The sequence below is a fragment of the Sciurus vulgaris genome (genome assembly GCF_902686455.1).
Source record: "Sciurus vulgaris genome assembly, chromosome: X".
Lineage (NCBI taxonomy): Eukaryota > Metazoa > Chordata > Mammalia > Rodentia > Sciuridae > Sciurus > Sciurus vulgaris.
In genome coordinates, this window is record NC_136471.1 from 101,588,608 (window position 1) to 101,613,006 (window position 24,399).

At 34.6% G+C, this 24,399-nt stretch overlaps 1 protein-coding gene across 8 annotated transcripts in view; it reads left to right on the forward strand.

Annotated features, from left to right (window-relative positions):
• The window catches only part of CASK (calcium/calmodulin dependent serine protein kinase), a 358,268-nt gene that overhangs the window by 58,586 nt on the left and 275,283 nt on the right, over positions 1-24,399 (forward strand). For 4 of the 8 annotated variants that reach the window (XM_079122840.1, XM_079122842.1, XM_079122843.1 and 1 more), the window contains exon 2: positions 12,912-13,042. In XM_079122840.1, the coding sequence (XP_078978966.1) occupies positions 12,912-13,042 (131 nt within the window). Of the gene's footprint in view, positions 1-5,943; positions 6,006-12,911; positions 13,043-24,399 lie in introns of those variants that run through there. The other 4 variants (XM_079122841.1, XM_079122844.1, XM_079122846.1 and 1 more) reach the window with 2 other exon arrangements.

Genomic DNA, 24,399 nt, shown 5'->3' on the forward strand with positions numbered 1-24,399 from the left:
CTTAACCATAAGGCTAAGCTGCTAACATGTCATATGTACGTGAGGGGCATGGGTTAGGTATTTTCTATGGTGTTTCCTGAGCTTACTTGGAAGAGAAATTTTAATTCTTTAAGGACACCTAAGATGCCAGTTTGGAAAACTCTAATTTAGAGTGTCAGCTTATTATATTTTTGTTTCTGTGTTACAACATAAATACTGCATAACCCCAATGCAAATAAAATGAGTAATAGAAAGGAGTATTGCTGGCTTTGAGATTTTTTTACTAACATTGATTTTTAATTAGATAATTTAATTGTATTTAATTTAGAAGTAGGTTTAACTAGTTATGGTGAGCCTTAAAACATGATTCTGAATCTGAAGAGATTAACAGCATTCCACAGAAGTATCACTGAAAAAAAATCTGGTAATTAAGATAGCAGCTTCTAAGCCCATTTATTAGTCTCCCCCACCCATAGATGCAGAGTTGTGATTAATAACTTGCAACAATACTATTATAAGATAATGTAACATTTGGAAAACAATCTATGTTAGAGGCATATTAACAGAACACATCCCTTTAAAGATATGATTTACAATGTAATTTCATACTCCCAGATTTCCATAATTATTAGTTTCAGTTTATGAAGACTGGATTATGCACAGAGAATTTGACACTTGTGATAATGGTAGTACTAGTTATAAGTAATTACATTCATGAACACTGGTAGAAGGAGAAGAAAAGGTCAGGAGTGAGTTCCAAAACTGTTGTTTCTCTGTTAAATATTTCCATTGGGCCAGTTTCTGATATATAACCCCAATGGAAATAAATGGAAAATAACAAGATGATAATTTGAAAGTGAAAATGATGGTTTTTTTGGGCCAGAAGTGAGTGGAATGGGGGAACCCCTGATCTGGTCTAGGGCAAACATGGCTAGGCATTTGGTTGTTGTGTTCGTATTTCTGGAAACTGCCATGCTCTAAGAGCTTGCCTTTAGCACTTGTTCTTTTTTCTTACTGGGCTTCTTACAATTTTTCAATGATGATGTTTCCAGCAATCCCTTGGAGAAGAGTTCAAGTCTGTGTTCATGGTTTCTGGGGCATCCTCCTCTGTTTCTTAAGTGTTCTCATTTGCAGCAATGACTTCAGTTACCTCCCATTCACTTGTGTTTCCTAGAAAGTATAGAGAATAAGAACTTAAGATTTTAGTGTTCCATATGAAAGCTGTAGTCCTTAACCTGTCTGAGCTGTAGTTTCCTAGTCTATAAAATGGGGGCTAATATTAGATTAGCTATGATGATAATGAGAGAATCTATATAAAGTTCTTAGCCGTATGCTTGCCATGTAGTATATCATAAATGGTAGTTGTTGATCATCAGGTAAATGTTGACCGCTTCCTTAAACCTTATGATCCTATCTATCTGCTCTCTATAAATCCCTGCCTTGGTATTCCATGAAAATCAGATACAACGTGTTTTTTTTTTTTTTTCTTTCTTTCTCGCCTTCTACCAGTGCTTTCTCCTATAGTTCCTCTCATTTGATGGTATCTCTGTTTATCCAGTAACTGTTGTCAGATATCTGCAAGTATTCTTTTAATACAACTGCAGCCAACTCCTAGCTAATCATTCACTATGTTGTCTTATCAACTTATTTACTTAAATGTCTGTCAGTTGTCTCTTTGGTATTGGTTCAAGTCTACCACTGCTTGCTCGGGCTAAGGTAATTACTCTCTGACTGTCCCCTGCACTCCCCCCAGCTCATCCTCCACTCTTTATCTTTGGCCTCCTCCATCACCAGCCACTTCTCACCCTCCAGTTTTTCATGCCAGTAGTACTGAGTAGCATGGAGTACCCAGCACACACTGCATTTTGACTTGGTTCTAGGCCATTTCACATGCTGTTCCCTATCTCTGGAATCTTCCCCTCTCTCTATTTGGCTTGAAAAACTCCTTTTCATAGTTCTGAGCCCTTCCAGATATCCCTGTCTCATAGAGGTCTTCTCTGACCACATTCCTATCCACAGATAATAAACTCATTGCATTAAACTATTTTAATACTTAATCCTATAACATTATACTAACATATTTTATATATATATATATCAACAACAATTTGCTAGATTGGGTGTTCCTTGAAGGCAAGAATTCCTTTATTAATCTTTTGTTTGTTCTTTGTATTTTTGTCTTATTTCCATTGGGGAAAATGAGGTGAATATGATAAAATGTGCAAATATCAATCAGGTTTTTAAAAATGTCAATGCTTCAGTATCCTATGTGAAAATTCTTTATATATTAACTAAGAGGGTCTAAACATGTATAACCAAATCAGAGTTCTTACTTTGTGATGGGTTTATCTTGCAATTGTTCATGCTTTCTATTTTTTAGTGGTGCATTGATTATATGTAATAGTGGATTCATTATGCCATATTCATACATTCACATAACATAATTTGATTAATTTTATTTCCCTTTAACTTCCCTTTCTCTCCCCTTCCCCCTCTCTTAGGTCCCCTTGCTCTATTCTGTTGGTCTCCCTTCTGTTATTTTTATTTAGTGCATTATGCTTATATATAAACACAGAATTCATTGTGGCATATTCATATATGGACCTAACATATTAGGTAGACTTTGTTTTCTGGTAGTTCCCCATGCCCTTCCTACCTCCCTCCTCTTCATCCCCTTCCTCTATTCTATTGGTCTCCCTTCTATTTTTTGTGATATCTGTTTTCTTTTCCTTATTCCTCGACACTAGCTTCCACATATTAGAGAAAACATTTGACCCTTGACTTTCTGGGTCTGGCTTATTGCATTTAGCCTGATATTCTCCAGTTTCATCCATTTGCCAACAAATGCCATGATTTTATCCTTTATGACTGAGCAAAACTCCATTGGTGCAAGTCTATCATTTATCTGTTGATGGGCACCTGGGCTGGTTCCATAACTTGGCTATTGTGCTGCTATAAACATTGGAATGTGTATATTGCTATAGTATGCTGATTTCAGTTCTTTCAGATAAATACTGAAGATTGCTTACTCTTTTCTTTCCACCTGTGTCTATTCTGCTTCCTATTTCTTATGTTACAAAACCTTTTTCCTTCTTTCTTAGCAATTCTCTTTGATCTATGCTCCATCATGTACAAATTAACAAATTCAAATTCCTCTACATTGACTGTAAACTCAGTCTGTTCTTCCCTGCCACCCTCCTATCTCCCTCCCTCCTTTTCCTTCCCCCTCTATCCCCCCAACATTTTCCAGAATCTTTGCTATGAGCAGAGACTGCTGTATATGGTCTGCAGCCCCTCTCATAAAAGTAGTAAATGATGGCTGTATCTTATGTAGACTCAGACTAAAGATGGCATACTATATGAAATCTAAAGCAAGACCTACTAAACTTTTCACCGAACTGTTAAGGTTTGACAGAGGTACTAATTATGCTGATATAAGTACTGAGCTAGTAAATGCTAGTCTTAATTCTGAATTACTCAGCTTTGACAGGTGAACCTGATTTGTTCCCTTAGGTTATTGGAGATCCATTGCTAACTTTCTTAAATAAGCCTCCCTCTTCTATTTTCAAGGAATGATCTGAATTGTACTGAGCTTAATTCCTTTGTTGGGCCTTTAATTGTTAACATTTAGTCAATGGTTCCCAAGACTGATTTTACTAATTTTCTACTTTATGTGTATTTCTTTAGCTATGAGTAGGCAATTTCTTTTGGTTCAGTCTCTGTACCTGCTACCTTGGGGTGTGTGTGTGTGTGTGTGTGTGTGTGTGTGTGTGTGTGTGTTGAAGTTTCTGTGTTGGCTATGGGGATGGGTACCAAAAGTATTAAGGAGGAAAAAAAAAGTGTCAGCACAGCATACAAAACAACAGGAAGACAAAGAATCTCTTTAAAGACAAGAGCCAGGTGTGGTGACACACACACTAATTGTCTCAGAAGCTTGGGAGGCTAAGGCAGGAGGATTGAAAGTTCAAAACCAGCCTTAGCAACTTAACGGGCCCTAAGCAACTTAGCAAGATTGTATCTCAAAATAAAACATAAAAAAGAGGACTGGGGATGTGGCTCAGTAGTTAAGTGCCCCTGTACCAAAAACAAAACAAAACAAAACAAAACAAAACAAAAAAGATATACATAAGCTCTTTTTTAATAGCAATGGCTAAATTAAATAGCAATAAATTTGAGGGAAAACGCCATTGTTATCTTTTTTAGGTATCATTTTTATATACATTTGTATATGTAGTGTAGTTTGCAAGATTTTATTCTTACTCCCACTGTCATTTATTATATTTCGGCATTGTTTCCTTTTTACCCACCCTCCAGAAATGTCCTTGTATTCTGAACGTCAGAGCTACACAGAAAGTCATACAAGAATATAGATTTAGTAAATGGGTAGAGAAATGTCAAGAAGCACTGTGACTTTTCAAAATTTTATATACTTAGGCAAAATTGTGTGATGTGATAAGTGTATCAGTGACTTATTGATTGCTAGTTTGTCATTTTTTACATTATCTACCAATATTTATTAACAACCAGTGACTGGTACATATCAGGTTCTTGATAAATATTTGGGAGGTTTGACTGTATCTTTATAATATGTAATATTGTTGTATTTATTATGAATATATAGTCAGCCTTTGGTATCTGGGTTCTGCATCCATGGATTCAGCTAATCACAGATCAAAAATATTCAGAAAAAATTGTCTATACTAAACATATGTAGACATTTTTCTTGTCATCATTCCCCAAATGATACAGTATAAAAACGATTTACATAGTTTATATTGTATTAGATATTATAAGTAATCTAAAGGTGATTCAAAGTATAGGAAACTGGGTGCAGTCATTTACATCTGTAATCCCCATGTCTTAGGAGGCTGAGGCAGGAGGATTGCAAGTTCACAGGTTTGAGGCCAGCCTCAGTAACTTAGTGAGACCCTAAGCAATTTAGCAAGACTCTGTCTCAAAATATAAAAAATAAAAAAGAACAGGGATATAGTTCAATGGTAAAGCACCCCTGGGTTCAATCTCTAGTAAGTACACACACACACAGATGCATACATACATACATACACATACAGGATTATGTAGGTTTTATGTATATACTTTCATTTTATATAAGGAACTTGAGTATCTGTTGAATTTGGTCTCCACAGGGAATCCTAGAACCCCTGCAGATATCAAAAATTACCATTATATTACATAATATAAATACACACGTATATATGCATATATCTGTGTGCATATACACATACACAGTTGATTCTTATTATTTGTATTATGTTTTATAAAGTTACCAGAACACTGAAAGAGAAAATACTGAACTATTGTTCCTGATGGAAATACAAGGTTAGATTCCTTTAAGCCTCTGGTCACAACATTTTCATCAGTCAATCAGTGTATAACCTTGCTTTATGTGTGTTTCTGTTTAAAGGTACTGTATTTAATATGTGCCCTTGATTCGTTAACACTGAACACATGACCAGCAATTCTATAACTCATGCCTGAATGAAGCTCTTCTAGCACACATATTTTCCTCATAAGGCACATCACAACTTTTTTGTGCATAGGAACACTTGATAACATTTGAGCACTACACTTGGAGACCATCTTCAATGGCAAAAATCACCAACAAAAAGCAAAAAATTGCAAAACAAAAGTGACTAAAAAGACTTCACAAATGTCACTTGTTTACGGAATAATAGCTGGAACAAGAAGCCAGAGTCTCACCTTGTTCAACCTCCAGTGACACAAATTTTTGCTACTATGTACATATCCATAAATAACTGCCAGAAGTGTTGATTTTAAGGTTACAAATAAATTTTAGCAAGTAGGCAAATGCATAAATATGGAATCTGAGTAATAAGGATCAACTATATATCAACTCTGTGTGTATTGTATGTGTGTTTGTGTAAAACTTTGTTCTTGGTCTTCATTTTCCTTACCCTTTTCTTTCCTTTTTTTTTAAAGGCCTTTATTATCACAGGCCTGCAGGTTTTATTGATACACATGGTGAATTAGCAATATATCACAAGGTATGTAGGAAAATTGTGAAAAAGAAGAAAAATTATATTTATTTATATTTAATATATATCATCATTTAGAATAATTTGTATTGTACATCTATGAAAAATTAAGACTTCCTGTGATTAGCAATATCTTAGGAACTTACCCCAACCATGAAATATACTTTTAAGTAGGAAATATAGATGTGTGTATGTGTGCATAAAATGTGTTTGTTTTATAGAATAATAGTAAATGAAAAACTACTATCTTGGCTTTTATATTAATCATCATGCCTTTTGGTTTTCTTCATATCTTTATCCCCATGTGTATGTTTAGTCTTTTTTTTTTTTTTTTGTACCAGGGATTGAATTCAGGGGCACTCAACCACTGAGCCAGTACTATTTTGTGTGTGTGTGTGTGTGTGTGTGTGTGTGTGTGTGTGTGTGTGTGTGTGTGTGTAACTGGGGATCGAACTGAGGGCCTTGTGCTTGCAAGGCAAGCCCTCTACCAGCTGAGGTATCTCCCCAGCCCAGTCCTATTTTGTATTTAATTTGGAGACAGGGTCTCACTGAGTTGCTTAGCACCTCACTACATTGCAGAGTCGAGCTATGAACTTGAGATCCTCCTGCCTCAGCCTCCCAAGCTGCTGGGATTACAGGCATGGGCCACCATGCCTGGCTATGGTGTTTAGTCTTTAAAAACTGAGTTGTTAAGTACAAACTTATCTGTATAAGGAAAAGGCAACATTGCTATCATTATATGAAGACTTTGAAGAGAAAAAGTCAAACAGAATCTCTTATTCAAAATTCAAAGTCTGTATTCAGTTGCCCTTAGTGCTTAGGAGCCCATTCTGGGAAGTCAGCTGGCAAGGTCACTAATAAATCCCAGTGCTTGGGGCTCTTTCCAAGCAGGAAGGACATTGGAACTATAGTGCAGAGTGGGCCAGGTCCAGCAGGAATGCGGTCAGGGATATAGTCCACTCTGCATTTCCTCCTCTTTAGCTGATTGGCACCTTCCTCCAGCTCTTTGGAGTAGGTCAAAGAAGAACACTGCAGTGGAGTGAAATAAGAGTCCTCTGCTAGTCCAGACAGCAGAGAAGAGCAGATATTTCATCAGTCTGAGGCCACAAAAGGCAAAACAGAAGAATAAGGATCCAACTTACCTAGCCATTCTCTTTTCAGGTTTAAAAAGTGATCAAAAATAGTGGAAATCTTTCCTGGCTCCCAGTCTGGTCTAGTTGCTCTCTGTGTTTGACACATAGCTATTAGCCTGAGAGTCCCTTCCTTGCGTTCCTAGGGATTACTTTCCTCCATCTTCTGTACTGGAGCACCTATTTTCTGTCCCTTGGCATCCATTTCATTGGTTCACTCTTTCTGACAACACATCCTACAATAATTCTTCAGAAATTATACATGGCAAGTAATTCGTTGAGCTTCTCATGTCTGAGAATGTCTTCATGGTTATTGGTGGTCTGGTTGGATGTAAAATTAAAGGTTAGATATCATTTTCTTTCATGATTTTGAAGATGTTCCTCTATTGTCTGGCGTTGCCATTGAGAGATCTAAAGCCATTTGATTCCTAATCCATTGTGTAGGAATTGTGTATCACCCTTCTCCTCTGTGCACTCTTACCTCCACTTCTGGAACCCTGAAAAGCTTGTCTACAGTGATTTTAAATTCTGCAGTGGTGTGTATACAGACATGGGTTATTTTGCTGAGTGCTTGGCAGGTCCTTTTAAGTTGGGCTATTCGTGATTTAAGTTCTGGGAAATCTTCTTGAATTATCCTTTTAAGTTCTTCCCTTCTGTTTTCTTTGTTATCTTTGTTCTCCTTTCTGGGAGATTTTTTCAAGATTGTCTGCCAACCACTTATTTGAGTTTTAGATTTCTTTGTGTATTTATTTTTCAAGAACCTTTTTTTGTTTTCCTAAAGTTCTGAGTTGCATTTTTCTTCATATTTGCAGCATCTTTCTGAGGATATTAATGGTCATTGGAAGTGTTTTTCTCATGTAGTCTGTTTCCTTTAAATTTCTCTTTGTTTGTTTTGGCCCCTATTTTCCAAATTAGAGACTCTTCTCCAGATGTCTTATGAGTCTTGATTGTCTACTCACAATTAGTAATAGAGCAGTGATTCTCTATTGGGGGCAGTTTTGCCCCACAGCGGACATTTGGCAACATCTAGAGACATTTTTGATTGTCAAAGCTAGAGGGAGAGGGGCTTCCAGTGGGTACAATGCAAATGATAATTTTCATACAAGAAAAAATTATCCAGCTCAAAATGCTAATAGTGCTGAAGTTGGAAACCCTGCCCCAGAGGACTCTGCAGGTGCAAGTGCAACTTGTTGACTATGGTTTTTGCCGAAGGGTGATCTAGTTGAGCAATTTGGAGAACTTTGTGTCTTTATCTTTACATCTTTCCCACTTGGCTCTTCATATATTCAGTAGAAAAGTCTTGACATCTCCTACCTTAAGAGTAAAGCTCTGGCTTCTAGCTTTCCCTCTGTTAGGTGAAAAGGAACTGGGACCATTTGTATTCAGTGTATGTGATCACATACTCCCCTTGTTTTCCATATAGTACCCCCTTGGTCATTGGCCATATCTTTCTGGTCCCATGACCCTGTTTTATACTCTCTGGAGAATAAATCTATTAGGATGGAGGAGGGGCAGTTACCCATGATATAGAGTTGAGAGAGATCTAACCACTCCCTAACAAATTTCAGTCAAACATTGTTATTTTAACCACACCCTCTCTACTTCTAGTTCCAGAATTGTCTGGTGCTATTAATTCATGAGCTTCTTGAAGATTTCTGTACTGTAAATGGGTTTGGTTCCAAATTGGTTTCCTTATTTTCTCTTTGCAGCTCAACTTTCCCAAGTCAGCTGAGTCAACTACCATCACTCCATCTTCTGCCTTGCCCTCCAAATTTGATTATTACAATTGTCTCCTCTCTTGCTCTCCCAGTCCTTTTTAAAAACCCTTTGATGTTTTAGTGGGGCTTGGGGAGGGAAATAAATTAGATGCATTGTGCTCAGTCTATCCTATTATTCCAGAAACTAACATACTAGCATAATTTCTAACATAATTTCATTTAACTCTAGTCTTTATTTTGATATATTTACCTTCAATATCAGAACCATACCAATATTTAACCTTCTCACAAATGAAAACTAGAGGAGATAGTTCTATGACTGCATATGGACACAGTTGTATTCTTTTCAAAACGTTTGGAGATTTTATAGCAATACTCACCTATATTCTGGTTTAATTGGCCTTTTACCTAAAAGCAAACTTCTGTAAGCAGCCATCTGCCTCAAGTAGAACCTTAAGTTACAATCCCAGTTAATGGTCAGTATTTGTAAGGGTTTGAATAAAGGTATCTATAGATGTATCTATAGATAGATAGATAGATAGATAGATAGATAGATAGATAGATAGATATAATTAAATCTGAAATGCCATCAATTATCATCCTATTTGATCAATACCCTAGGGTCAAAATTAATAGAGATATGAAAGAGATGGTAATTTATGATGATGGCTTACAAACTATCAATATTTTCCCCCACACATATACTCAAGGATTTATTGTACCATATTTAAAATTTTAGGGATGAAATTTCAAGCATCAAAAAAGGGTACAGGCCAGACTAAAATCTAGGCCCCAGAATTTTGCTCTTTCCTGAACTGTCATCCAAATATAACTAATAAGAATAATATAGTAGATGAGTTACACACATTTTTATCATCCCTTCCCATTTATGGGAGACCAAGCTAAATTTTAAATTTTTTATCAGTTACTGCCAGGTGTGGTGGTACATGCCTGTAAAATCCTAGTGACTTGGGAGGCTGAAGCAGGAGGATCACACGTTCATGGCCAGCCTCAGCACCTTAGCAAGGACCTGAGCAATTTAGCAAGACCCTGTCTCAATATGAAAAAGGACTGGGGACTTAGCTCAGTGGTAAAGCATCCCTGGGTTCAGTCCCCAATACCACAAAACCACAAAAGAAATTATCAGTTTCTGCGGAGTTTTAAGTTGAAGGTAAAATTACACACACACACACACACACACACACACACACACACACACACAACCTTTAAGTAAATTTTGGTATCATTTTAGGGTATTAAATTTGGTTCACTTTTTTAGCCCCCTGGATGTCATTGAACAACTGGCTCTTAAAATGCTTTACTGTGACTTGTCTTCAGGTCCTGAATAGTTCATAGATAACACTATTTTTTTTTCTTTGTCCCATGTTATAAAATTAGCTTAAAGAACCGGGAATATAAGTTCATGAATTTTAAACTTTCTGTGTATTATTGTTCCATTATTCCTTTTTCTCTCCTTTCTCCCTGGCTTTCTTAGTTTTACTCTTACTAAAAGGGTGGCGGGGAGAAGCTATGCTTTCTTCCTCAGCTTTGTTCAAGCAGGAAAAAGTGAAGAATTGACTCGATTGACCATGAACAATTCCACATACAGATCTCGGAAAGTTTCCAAAATGATGTAGTGAATTGAAGCACACTACACAAATGTAAATATAAATAGAGTCCCAAGGGTTTGTGTGTGGACAAAAACCAATTACGTTAAGCATTTCCTGAAATTGCTTGCTATTGTTAGAATAAATACAAGTAAGACATCCAGGTTGAGAATGAAAACATTTGTAGGAGTCCTGCCTCACTTTGTTATGTTGTCACAGAAGAAAACCTTTGAAGGGTTTTGAGTGATTATTGAAAAGGTCTTCTTTTCATTAAGTTTTGAAAGGTACATTATTACCCTTTCTTTTCTTTCCAGGTTAGCTTTGTTAGGTCATTTGAAGAGAGATTTGAAGCTGTGGTGTAATTGATGTCCTCATGCTGGTGATCATGTGATTTGGGAGAAATGTTTAATTCTAGGTTAAATTTCATTCATTTGTCCTCTAATTTACAAAAAAAGAAAGACAAACTAAGGCAAGCAGTATCACAAGGTATTCTTGTGTAAATGAAGAATCTTTTCATATATGCTATTGAGCACATACATCCAGCTATACTGTTTCGACCTGTGTGAAGGCATTCTTTTGTCTGTTCTCCCTCCCTAGGAGGTAAAAAAAAAAAAACACATAGATACATGTGTATGTTTTTCTAATTGGTGAATTATACCATAGTCAAATACACTGCTATAGTACATTGCTATTGTGTTGTGTTAATAGTCAATTCAAACACACACACAAATCTTTGATTATCTTGAGTTCTGATAGTTATTTGGTGACTTAATCTCAAAGAACAATGTCTGTGTGTGCTTGTGTATGCATGTGTGTTTGTATTGCCTGAGTGTAAGTATTGACTTTTTTTAAAGCTAGGGATAGAACCCAGGACCTCATGCCAGGTAAAAACTATACCACTGAACATATATCCCCAGCCTGAACATTGGCATTTAAAAATTTTTAATGACTCCTATTAAGAATCACTACTTTAGTATGCTGATTTTAAGTCCTTTGGGTATAGGCCAAGGAGTGCATACTACAGAGATACAGCCACATCAATGTTTATAGCTGCTCAATTCACAATAGCCAGACTGTGGAACCAACCTAGATGTCCTTCAATTGATGAATGGATAAAGAAACTGTGGTATATATATACAATGGAATATTACTCAGCCATAAAGAATGATAAAATTATGGCATTTGCAGGTAAATGGATGAAATTGGAGAATATCATGCTAAGTGAGATAAGACAATCTCAAAAAGCCAAAGGACGAATGATATCGCTAATAAATGGATGATGACACATAATGGGGGGAGGGAAGGGTTAGTGTTAGGGTTAGAGTTAGGGTTAGGGAGGGGGGCAAGTATGGAGGAAGGAAGGACTGTATAGAGGGAAAAGAGGGGTGGGAGGGGTGGGGGGAAGGGAAAAAATAACAGAATGAATCAAACAACATTACTCTATGTAAATTTATGATTACACAAATGGTATGCCTTTATGCCATGTACAAACAGAGAAACAACATGTATCCCATTTGTTTACAATAAAAAAAAATTTAAAAAAAAAGAATCGCTACTTTAGATTGAGGAGAAGACTGGTAAGCAAACAACTGGACCAGTGACTCTGCTGGTATAAATTATTTCCTTTCCTGTGGCAGTTTAAAACAATTCTAATTTGAAGTTTAAGGAGGGCAAAGGATTGCTCTGAATTCAAGTGAGACTGGAGAGATTGCTGGAGGTCAAATCATGTATGAAGTGCCTTTTGGCCAGATTTTATTGGGAGTGTATTCTTTTCCTTATTTTATTTAGGAATTACTTATATATATTGTTTCTTGATTAGATATGTGTATTGTAAGTACTTTCTCTGAGATTTTAAGCAGAGACATGAGATTTTCATTTTTAAACTACTACTGCAAGAATGAATGGCAGAGACAAATTCTGTTTTCATGGCAAAAGATGGTAGTAGCTCAAACTAGGGTATGAGACATGGAGAGAAGTGGACAGGTTTGAGAGATATTTGATATAAATTCAGTAGGACTTGTTAGTGCATATTAGATACGTGGTAAGATGGGAGGAAGGTGTCAAGAATGACTTCACTTTCATACTACCACTGCGATGGACCTCACTTTGTTTAAGGTGTTGATAATCTATATAGAATATGACAATGACTATTTGCCTTGAACATAAAAAATACTATGTAGAATTTTTTAAAAATGATTTCAGATAGCAAATAGCTTCCGTCTTTTCTGGTTTAATAATATTTTTAAACAATGAATTGCCTCATGAATTTCAGAAAAATATGTTCAAAATTACATTACTTAAATTTTCCTTAGAAAATTATATTCCATCAGGAATTTAAAATTAAACATCTTGGTGATTATGTAGTATGTCTACAGTAGATAATGAAACACAGAAAGATGTTGATATGAAAGAGGAACTTAAGAGAATCAATAAATTAAAACTGATTTTTTTGTTTTTTAGGGGTCCCTTCAGTGTTGTACGACGATGTATCAACAGAGAAACTGGGCAACAATTTGCTGTAAAAATTGTTGATGTAGCCAAGTTCACATCAAGTCCAGGGTTAAGTACAGAAGGTAAGAGATGGATTTCAAGTAAGTTATTTGATGTCTGGCTTTATTCCATCTCCAAATCCATTTATCAACCTAACCTTCATCTGGGGGTGGGAAATCAAAGGGTATGATGTAGTGGGAAGTGGGTGGAGACAGCTTAAACTCCATTTCAGTTACTCAGAATTCTTAAAGATAGTGTTTGAAAGAGTCATTTATAGTAATAAAGTCATCTAGGATTGTTAACAGGCCTATTTTTTTTTTTTAACTAGGAAGAAAGTGAAATCTGGGCATGTATGTTTTTAGAGTCTCATTTGTAATTTGAATCCTATGGTATAAGACACGGGATAGGAAGGAATGGGAAATAATTGCAAGGATGATAATTGCAGATTCAGGAGAAGCTAAGATTAGGCCTTCTCAAGTATATTAAGTATTACCTTTATGCTTATGATCTAATAGAACTAGAAGATTCATATATCACTTTTGCCTTAAGCCTCAAATAGCATAATGTGTAAAAATTTAAAAGATCAGTACAGTTAGGACTTACAGGACTTAAAATTTTGTCTTAAGACACTAATATGTGTAATCATATTTACATGTATGAATGTTTACAAGCAATATCTAAGCATTTTAAAGTTTCTTATTTTTAAATTTTTAAGCCGTAGTTTCATGTAACTACAATTCATATTTCATAATAGATTATTATATTAACTTTTCTAATTAGCCTATCTTTTAACTTTAAGCTTTTCCACAGTCCGTTAAAAGACAAATCCTTTAATCCTTTACTTTTTAATCCCAAGAGCGATGCAGTTGAGAATCTAGATTGGAAAATCTAAGGCAGAGTAATTATCTTACTGTGGGAAGTAGAAGCTCACATCAAGTTAATCTTCATGTAGATCTGTTTTCAGGATCATATCATTACTTAATTATTTTTGTGACCCTCTGAATTATTATCATTCATATACTGTTTATAAAAGATTCTTAGAAGTTGCTACTCACAATGAATCACTGATTTTTTTAGTGCATTAATCTTTAAAATCTTATGGTAAAATTTAGAGATTTTATATTTTATGATTTCATAGTCCCCTCGAATTGGGTATTAACTACTTTTGAATATAAATTACTTAAATTTACTTTTAAGCAGGCTTTGCAACTAAAATTATATTTCTTTAAACTTTTTTTTTTACAGTACTAGGGATGGAACGCAAGGCCTCAAGCATGCTAGGCAAGCTCGTTTTTCTTAAAAACTTTTAACTGCCTTTGAGTTTAATATATTCTGCTTGTTTTTTCCATACCTCAGTTGTCTAATAAAGAAAACCTGAAGTATTGAAGTCATTTTGCATAGACCTAATTCACTAAACAGGTATCTTGAAACTCTTTCTTTAAATATTCTGATACTGTTTATAAAATTAGTAAGATTCCTATTTAAAAATCATGTGTTTATCAATAATTACCTATATTTAATAGGAGTAATATGAGCTAAACTCTCTTAAGCATTGTTACAAATAATTGAAATAAATATTCATAGCATATTTTAATCAAAAATTATTAATACCAGATGTTTGATTTATCTCATCATTATACCTAATTTACATTTCTAAGCTAGAGACAATTTTTAGGGAAACAATTAATTACTTTTTCATTTAGTTGAGGTAGCTTATTGACATCAGCCAGAATGTGAGACTAAATCTCTGTTTATTGTCACATAGAGTCAAACTCCAAACTTAAAAAGGGAAGACAGCTGGGCATATATAATCCATATCCCTGGGTTTAAGTCCTGTCTTCACGTAATATAACATATGGGATACTAGCATTGAGATCATAGCTCACTCCTTCATTGCTTTGGCAATATAAATGTATTGAAGTCCTTCCTGAAGACAAGGTCAAGTCATTCCATTGATCCTTTATACTCAAAAGCTTCTTTGACCTGAATGGAATCCTGTACTCTTTTATATCCAGCCTGTATGGTAGGGCCATAGCTTATACATATTCAGTGATACCCAGTTGAATTCTTCATATTTCTCATGACTTTAACTAGTTTTGGTCAGAGTTCAGAGTGCAGTGGTAGTCAATTGAAAATATTACAGTTGACCCTTTATATTTATAGCATCAAACTATAGTTTTTCCCATCATCAGCAAAATGATTCATTATAAATTAACCAAGAAACTGAAGCAGAATTTCATCTTTACCACCTCCACCTGTTTTTTTGTTTTGCTTTTTGTTTTGTAATGAAATCCACATGCCCTCTGTTGCTTATGTTCACATTAGCTTCCTTACCTCTATTTTGACTTGGATACATTTTATTATAAGATGTATAATATATGTAACAAATACTAAATTATTTTATAACATAAAACCTCTATAAATAGTGCCCCCCAAGACTTCCCAAACAACTTCTTTCAACCCTCTTCCAGTCACTAAAGGCAAAACATCTTATCTCCTCTGTTCTTCTGGTCCATTTAAAAATTATTAGGGTCAAAAAATGGCCTTATCCATGACAGAATGTAGAAGGAGATCTTGTATTATGAAGAAACTAGTTTTGAAGTAAAATTTAATAAAAGATATTCCTAAGTTCAAATAAGAATATCTAGAAATATCTGTTTTCTAATTAAACCAGATTCTCAGGCAATAGATATTTTAAAAATCTATTTTATCTTTCCTTTTCTACCTCATTTTATTATTTTATTCTTGGCTTTGTGGTTTATTTCATCTTTGTCAATGTCTCAATATTTTTCCTATTTTCTTAGTGCATTTCTACTCAAAATATTATAAGCAAAATAGGTTTCATAAAGGGCTGCCTGGGAATGTATCATATGCTATTTATTTGGATAGATCATTGTAATACAAAGACAAAATGGGTACCTATACTTAAGAGACTTAAATTTTAATAGTCCCTAACTATTACTTATGTTTTTATTAGAAAAAATATATAATAAATTCTAAGTAAATAATTTACAAATCAACTTTTGAAATAAAATGTTTATTAGTTGCAGACCACCTTGTGTATGTTTTAATGTTAAATTCTCATTGCCCTACTAAAAATGAGGTAGTATAATTATTTGAATGTGTTCCATATTTTGCCATCAAAATCACAATTTTTATGTTCAATAGTTTTTTTTAAACTTGCAGGATGCAGGGTATCCAATAATCTTTTGAAATTATAAACAGATTTATGTATATATATATGAGATTATATATGAGATTATGTATATATGAGATTTATGTATATATATTTATGTGTATATATATATATATATGAGAGAGAGATAGAGATACCACAACTTTTGTTAGATTCCTAATAAGGCATATTATTCCTAAATAATTTAGAATTTCTCCTTTCATATGTATGAAAAAGTGAATTTGATACTTGTAAACATGAGGCAAAGCAGTTTCTGTTAAATGAAAGCTAGATGAATTCATGTTAGAATATTACTTCCGATTAGAAGATATTTTTATACTTATATACATAGTTTCCAATAATGAAATCCCAAGATTATGATCTTGAACTTTCAATTAATACACTTTTGTCCCTTACTCTGCTGAGCCACTAATTAAATTAGACTTTTATTTTAAAAATAGGTATCCAAATTAATTCAGGTAAATAAGGAAATTAGAAGGAGGAAAATGGATGGGATTAAGAACTGAATTGTCAAAGTTCTGAGTTCTTAATAGGACTCAGTTCTTTGTGATTTAATTGTTAGAGTCAAGTCCAAAAATGGCAGTTTTTGCTTTGGAATATTATAAGTTGTCCTCTAGAGAGGGTATAGATTGGGTTCCAGTTTATGTAGTCTCCAAGAATATCTTTGTTCTAAAAGTCCCGTGGTAGTGAGTGATGTCAGCGAAATTGGAGGAGTGTGGTTTTTAGATAGTTCTCATCGCCACAAAAGGAATGAAAAAACTGACAAAAATGTCAGAATCAACCCTGGAAGATCTGTGGCAGAGGTGGGCGGGGCAATGCTGGGTATAGAACCCAAGGCCTCACACATACAAGGCAAGCTGCACCCCCAGCAACACCCTGTTCTTTTGAGATGGGGTCACACTGTATTGTCCAGGCTGGCCTGGAACTTGTGGTCATCCTATCTCAGCCTCCTGAGTAGCTGGAATTACAGGTGCATGCCACTGTGCCTGGCAACCCAAGAAGAATTTAAGTAAGAAAAAATGACTGATTCTTGGTAAGAACAGTGAACTTCATAGCACTATAACTTGCAGCATTCCCATCTGCCTCTCTTTAGCTTCTTAGTATCCTTGAAAACAAACAATTCACAATTATGTTGAAAACCAGCAGCCTGACAGCCACCAAAGGAGTCAAAACAGGGAAGGAACTTTTTCAAAACCTCTTTCCCAAAATATTTTCATTGGGTGGGGTGTGGGGCTGTGTCTGGTAGTTCTTAGAAGACCCCACTTGCAAGGCTGTTTTTATTTGATCTGACTCTGAGTGCAAAAAACGTTTACTCCAGGGGCATTTGCTAAAAACTTTGAGTCAGCTGGTTAATGTCATTGCTGCCTGAGGCAATAGATAACCGGTTCAGGCAAACAGAAAACTAACTGAAAGCTTAAAAAAGAAAAGCTTAGGCATGAAATGTTCATAACATATACCTGGGAATCAAGAAAGCCATGCACATGTGTAGGGCTGTGCACATGCTCAAGAAAAGTCTGAGAAGCCATCACCTCTGACTGACTGTCAAGTTCTGCAAACAGGATGGTAAGACAGATGTCAGCTCTCAGACTGAGTGTTGAAGGTATCCCCACACGTGCACAAAAACTAAGCAAACCAAACAGACTTCAGTGGTCACACACAATAAAGAATGCAATTATAGAATTTATTCCCCCCAAATCATTAAGGAGCATTAAGGAACAAGAACAACAGTAAATAGCAGCAGCAGCAACAAACCCTGCAGGAGGCGGGATTCTGATGTTTAGAGTTGACACAATTTTTTTTTTTTTTTTTTTTTTTTTTTTTTTTTTTGCGATACTGGGGATCAAACCCAGGGCCTTGTGCTTGCAAGGCAAGCACTCTTCCAACTGAGCTATCTCCCCAGCCCAACACAATTCTTAAAACATCCAGTTTTCAACAAAACAAATTATGAAGTATGCATGAGAAGAAACAAGAAAATATGGCTTATGCACAGAGGGGAAAAATCAATCAGTAAAAACTGTCCCTGAGCAAATCCAGATGTTGGACTTATTAGAAAAATAATTTAAATTAGCTATTTTTAACATGCTCAAAGAAATAAAGGAAACCATGTCTAAAAAACTAAAGGAAAATGTGAAAAAGTTATCCTGCCAAATAGAAGATATCAGTAACGTAAGAAACTATTAAAAAAAGAGGGAACAAGATGGAAATTCTGGAATTGAGAGGTAAAACAACCAAAGTAAAAAAGTCAGTGGAGGGTCTCAGCAGCAGATTTTAGCAGGTAAAAGAAAGAATTAAAATTAGCAGACCTGAAGATAGGTTCATTGAGATTATGTTGTCTCAAGAACAAAAAGAAAAATGATGGGGCTCCCAAAAAACCAAAGGTCGAATGTTGCCTCTGATATGCAGAAGCTAGCCCATAATAAGGTGGGGGTAGGGGAAAAATAGAAGTTCAGTGGATTAGACAAAAGGGAATGAAGGGAAGGGAAGGAGAATGGGAATGGAAAAGACAGTGGAATGAATGCGACATAACTTTCCTGTGTTCATGTATGAATACACCAGTGAATCTCACCATCATGCACAATCACAAGACTGGGATCCTAATTAGAATAAGATATATTCCATGCCTGTATACTCACATCAAAATGGACTCTACTGTCATATATAACTAAAAAGAACCAATAAAAAAAGAAAAATGATTAAGCAACATGAACAGAGACCTATGGAAAATCATCAAACATATCAATATATATAGGCATAAAGAACTGCCAGAAGGAGAGGAGAAAAAGGAGTATAAGGAATATTTGAAGAAATAATGGCATAGAAGTTCAACAAACTTCAAGTAGGATAAAGCCCCAAACACATCATAATTATGCTGTCAAAAGCTACAGACAAGGAAAGCAAAGCTACGAACTAGAGTATCATGAAGGCAGCCAGAGAAGCAGCTAATCATATACAGAGGATCTTTAATAACATTAATGACACATTTCTCACCAGAAACTATGAAGACTAGAAAGTAATGGAATAGCATTTGAAGTGCTGAAAGTAAAAGATTATCTACCAGGATTCCTTTAACCAGCAAAACTATACTTAAAACCTGAAGGATAAATTGAGATAGTCCCAGAGAAACAAAAATAAACAAAAACATAAAATTTGTCACTAGCTAACCTGCCCTCAAGAAATACTAAAAGCAGCCCTTTAGGCTCAAGAGAAAATATTTGATAGTAATCTGAAATCATACAAAGAAAAAAAGATCACTGTTAAATTTTATACAATATGTCCTCTCTGACCCCAGTGGAATGAAATGATAACTCAATAACACAAGAAAATTTGGGAATGTCACAAATAAGTGGGAGTTAAACAGCACATTACTAAATAGCCAATGGGTCAAAGAAGAAGTAGCAAGGAAAATTATCAGATGAATGTAAACAAAAGCATAATATACAAAAATTAATGTGATTGGGCAAAAGCATTAGAAATTTATTATTGTAAGTTCCTATATTGAAAATTAAAAACAAGCTCAAATCAATAACTTAACTCTCTACTTTAAGAAATTACAAAAGAAATCTAAAACCAAGGCAGAAAGAAGAAAATAATGAAGATTATAGGAGAAGTAAATGGAGAATAGAAAAACAATATAGAAAATTGTTGGAACCAAAAGTTGCTTCTTTGAAAAGATAAAAAAAAGTAGCCTTTATCTATACTAATCAGTAAAAGGAGATGTTTCAAATTAATAAACTCAGAAAATAGAGGATATTACGAGTGGCATTATTAAAATAAGGGTCATAATACCATGAAAAATTGTATGTCAACCAATTAGATAGTCTAGTTGAAATGAACTAATTTCTTCAAGACTGACTTAAGAAGAAATAGAGTTTCATAAGTTCTTTGTAAATTTTGAAGATTAGTACATGTGGAAAAGATTTTCTCCCACTCTGTAGGCTCTCTTTTCACATTGTTAATTGTTTCCTTTGAAAAATACAAAGAACCCAATCAATAAATGAGCCAAGGAACTGGACAGACACTTTATAGAAGAAGATATACAGGTGATTAATAAATATATGAAAAAGTGTTCAACATCTCTAGTAATTACAGAAATGCAAATTAAAACAACTCTAAGATTTCATCTTACTCCAATTAGAATGACTGTTATCAAAAACACAAACAATAATAGATGTTGGAATGGATGTGGGGAAAAAGGCACACTCATCCTTTGCTGGTAGAGTTGCAAATTGGTGCAGCCACTCTGGAAAGAAGCATGGAGAATCCTCAGAAAACTTGGGATGAACCTACCTTTGACCCAGTTATCCCACTCCTTGGTTTATATCCAAAGGACTTAAAATTAGCATACTACAGTACCACAGCCACATCAATGTTTATAGCAGCTCAATTCACAATAGTAGATTGTGGAACCAACCTAGATGCCCTTCAACAGATGAATGGATAAAGAAACTGAGGTATATATACACAATGGAATATTATTCAGCCATAAAGAAGAATGAAATTATGGCATTTGCAGGTAAATGGATGGAATTGGAGAATACCATGCTAAGTGAAATAAACCAATCCAAAAAAACCAAAGGCTGAATGTTTTCCCTGATAAGTGGATGATGATACATAATGGGGGTGAGGGAAGAATGGAGGAACTTTAGATTGTGTAGAGGGAAGTGAGAGGGAGGAGGGGGCAAGGGTATGAAAGATGGTAGAATGAAACAGACATCATTACCCTGTGTACATGTATGATTTCACGAATAGTGTGAAGCTACAGGGTGCACAGCCATAAAAAAGAAAAGTTGTACCCCATTTGTGTACAATGAATTAAAATGCAGTCTGTAAAAATAAGTTTAAAAAATAAAGTTTTTTAAATGGCATAAAAAAGAAGAAATAGAATATCTGAATAGACCTATAATAAGAAAAGATTGTGTAACTGAAAATTTCCCATAAAGAAATTTGTAATGGGTATGGGATTTCTTTTTGAGATGATTAAATGTTCAGTATATGAATGTGGTAATGGTTGCATGGTTGTGAATATATTAAAATCCACTAAACTGTACACTTTGTAGGGAAATTGTATGGCATGTGAATTCTATTGCAATAAAACTGTTTTAAGTGTTATATGCCATGATTAAGTGGAATTTATATAAGAAGTTCATGTTTGGTTAAACATTAAAAATCAATCAGTATGGGCTAGGGATGTTGCTCGGTGATAGAATGCCTGCCTGATATGCGCTAGGCTGTCCCCAGCACTGCAAAAGAAAAAAATCAGTGTAAAACACGTCATTAATTGGGCAGAGTCCCAAATGACCCAGAGAAGAGATTTGTCATTCACATCAAAAGCTAATAAGCACAAGCAAAACTTCAACAGAACAAACCAATAAGAATTTCACTACATTGAGCAAGTATAGTATCCGATACAAGATCGGAAAAATGCAATCAGTCTTTGTAGTCCTAATGACATAGGACAATCTTTTAGCTTAAATAGCAAAGGTTGAACTGTGGCACTATTTGTTTGAAAGGGAAATGTGAATAGAAACAGAGCTCAGTAGTCTAAGGTTTCTCAGACTAGAATAAAAACTTTCTCCTAAATTATGCCAAGATAATAATATATGTATATTCATTGGCTAGAAATTACTGTTCTTGATATGGAAATATATACACTAAGAATTTTCATGAGAAAGTAAAAGTAAATGGTTCCTGCTATTATATTGCAATTAGTTAATAAGAGTATTAGTGACATAAAGTCACCTGTCAACATATTGTGTTTACCATTTATTGCCTAATAAATTCTGTATTTCATTGTTTCAGAGCACATATTACCAATAAGGTCAAATTTACATTTTCAAAAAAACCCATGTTACTAATAAAAGATGGACAACAGCCAAATGATCATCTCAGTAGACATAGAAAAAGCATTTTTAAAACCCCAATACCCTTACATGATTAAAACCACTGAACAAACTATTGAGTAGAAGGTAACTTCAGCCTTTTAAAAGATAATTAAAACAAATGGCTAACTTCATATCAAATGTTTGAAAACAATACTTTTCTCTTAAGATCAGGAATAAGACAGGGATGTCTGTTCTCAGCACTTTTATTCAACATTGTACTGAAAATTTTTAGCCCAGGCAGTAATGCAAGGAATAGAAATAAAAACTATCCAGATTTGAAAGGTAAAAATTAAACTTCATTTGTAGAGAACATAATCCTTTATGTTGAAAATCTGAAGAAAACCACAAAACCCTTAGATGTAAGCAGTGAGCTTAGCAAGTCTGCTGCATACAAGACCAATATACAAAAATCAGTTATATTTCTAAACAATAACAGTGAAAATCTGAAAAATGAAATTAAGAAAACAAATCCATTTACCGTAGCATCAAAGCAGATGAAATACTTAGGAATATATTTAACCAAGAAAGTATGAGACTTGCTAACTAAAAACTGTAAAATATTGAGAAAACTAACGAAGTCCCAAGTAAATGATAAGACCTCCCATGTTCTTTGCTCAGAAGACTTAATATTATTGACATGCTAATTATAAAATTCACTTGGAAAGCAAGGGACCCTAAATAGTCATAATCTGAAGACAAAAGGACAGAGTAGGAGGACCCACATTTACCAATTTTAAAATTTCCAATAAGGCTACATTAATACACTTAGTGTAGTACTGCATAAGGATAGACATAGACTAATGAAATTGAATTAAGAGTTTGGTAATAAACCCATGCATTTTGTTTCATTTTGGGAGTTTGTTTGTTTTGGTTTTTGAGATGGTTTTGCTATGTTGCCTAAGCTGGTTTTGAAGCCCCGTTCTCAAATGATCCTCTTGCCTCAGCCTCCCGAGTAACAAGGACTATGGGTTTTCAGCACTGTGCCTGTCAAACCCATAGATTTAAGGTTACATTAATTTTAACAGTGCTGCCAAGACAGTCAAAACAGTGGCATTGGGACAACTGAACATTGACATGCAAAAGCATGAAAGTGGACCCCTTCCTCTCGGCATACATAAAAATTAACATAAAGTAGATCAAAGATCCAAATGTATGAGTTAAAACCATGAAACTTAGAAAAAAAACAGTCATAATTCTTCATGACCTTGAATTGAACACTGGTTTTGTAGATATGAAACCTAAAGTACAAGCAGTCAAATTAAAAATCAATAAATTATCTTTCATCAGAATTACAAACTTTTGTGTTTCAAAGGACACTATCGAGAAAGTAAAATGATAAGATATAGAATTAGGGAAAATATTTGCAAATCATCTATTTGATAAGATCCTATATCCCAAATATAACCTTGAAATATAATAACCCTTGCAAGTCAACATTAAATAAGAACTCAGTTAAAAATGACAATAGGTTTAAGAGACTTCTTCAGTGAATATTTACAGATGGTCAATAAACATATAAAGAGATGCTTGACATTATTAGTCTTTAGGAAAATGAAAATCCAAATCATAATGAGATGCTACTTCACACCAACTAGGATGTCTATATTCAGAAAGACAAACATCTGTTGGCAAGGGTATGCAGAATTTGAAACCCTCATTTGTTGCTATTAGTAATGTAAAATGGTGTAGCTGCTGTGGAAGAGTTTGGCACTTCCTCAAATATTGAACTTAGAGCACCTCATGACCTAGCAATTCCAATCCTAGGTATATACCCAAAACGATTGAAAATAGTTTTCACAACCTTTGCACAAAAACTGGTACATGAATGTTCATAGCCACAGTATTTGTAGTCAAATTGTGGAAACAAACTCATAATCCATCAATTGATTGATGAATGGACAAACAAAATGGACTGTTTCATATAACAGAATATTATTCAGCTTTAAAAAGGAATAAACATGCAAGACTGATCAACATTGGAAAGTTAATGTAATCCACAGCAAGCTAAAGAAAATCATTCGATCATGTCAGCAGGTGCAGATAAGGTTTTTGACAAAATCTAACACCCATTCATGATAAAAAAAAAAAAAAAACTTTCAGGAAACTAGAACTAAAAGGCAACTTCCTCAACTTTATAAAGAAGATCCACAAGACACTTCAGCTAACATGATTAATGGTGAGACTAGATACTTTCCCCCTAAAATTGGGAATAAGGCAAGGATGTCCCTGCTTACCTCTCCTATTCAATATCCTACTGGAAGTTATAGCTAATGGAATAAGACAGGGTAAAAGAACAAAAGCTGTAAAAACTGGGAAAGAAGAACTAAAACTATCTTTTTGTTCTTAGATGGTATGATTGTCTTATGTAGAAAATCCCAAA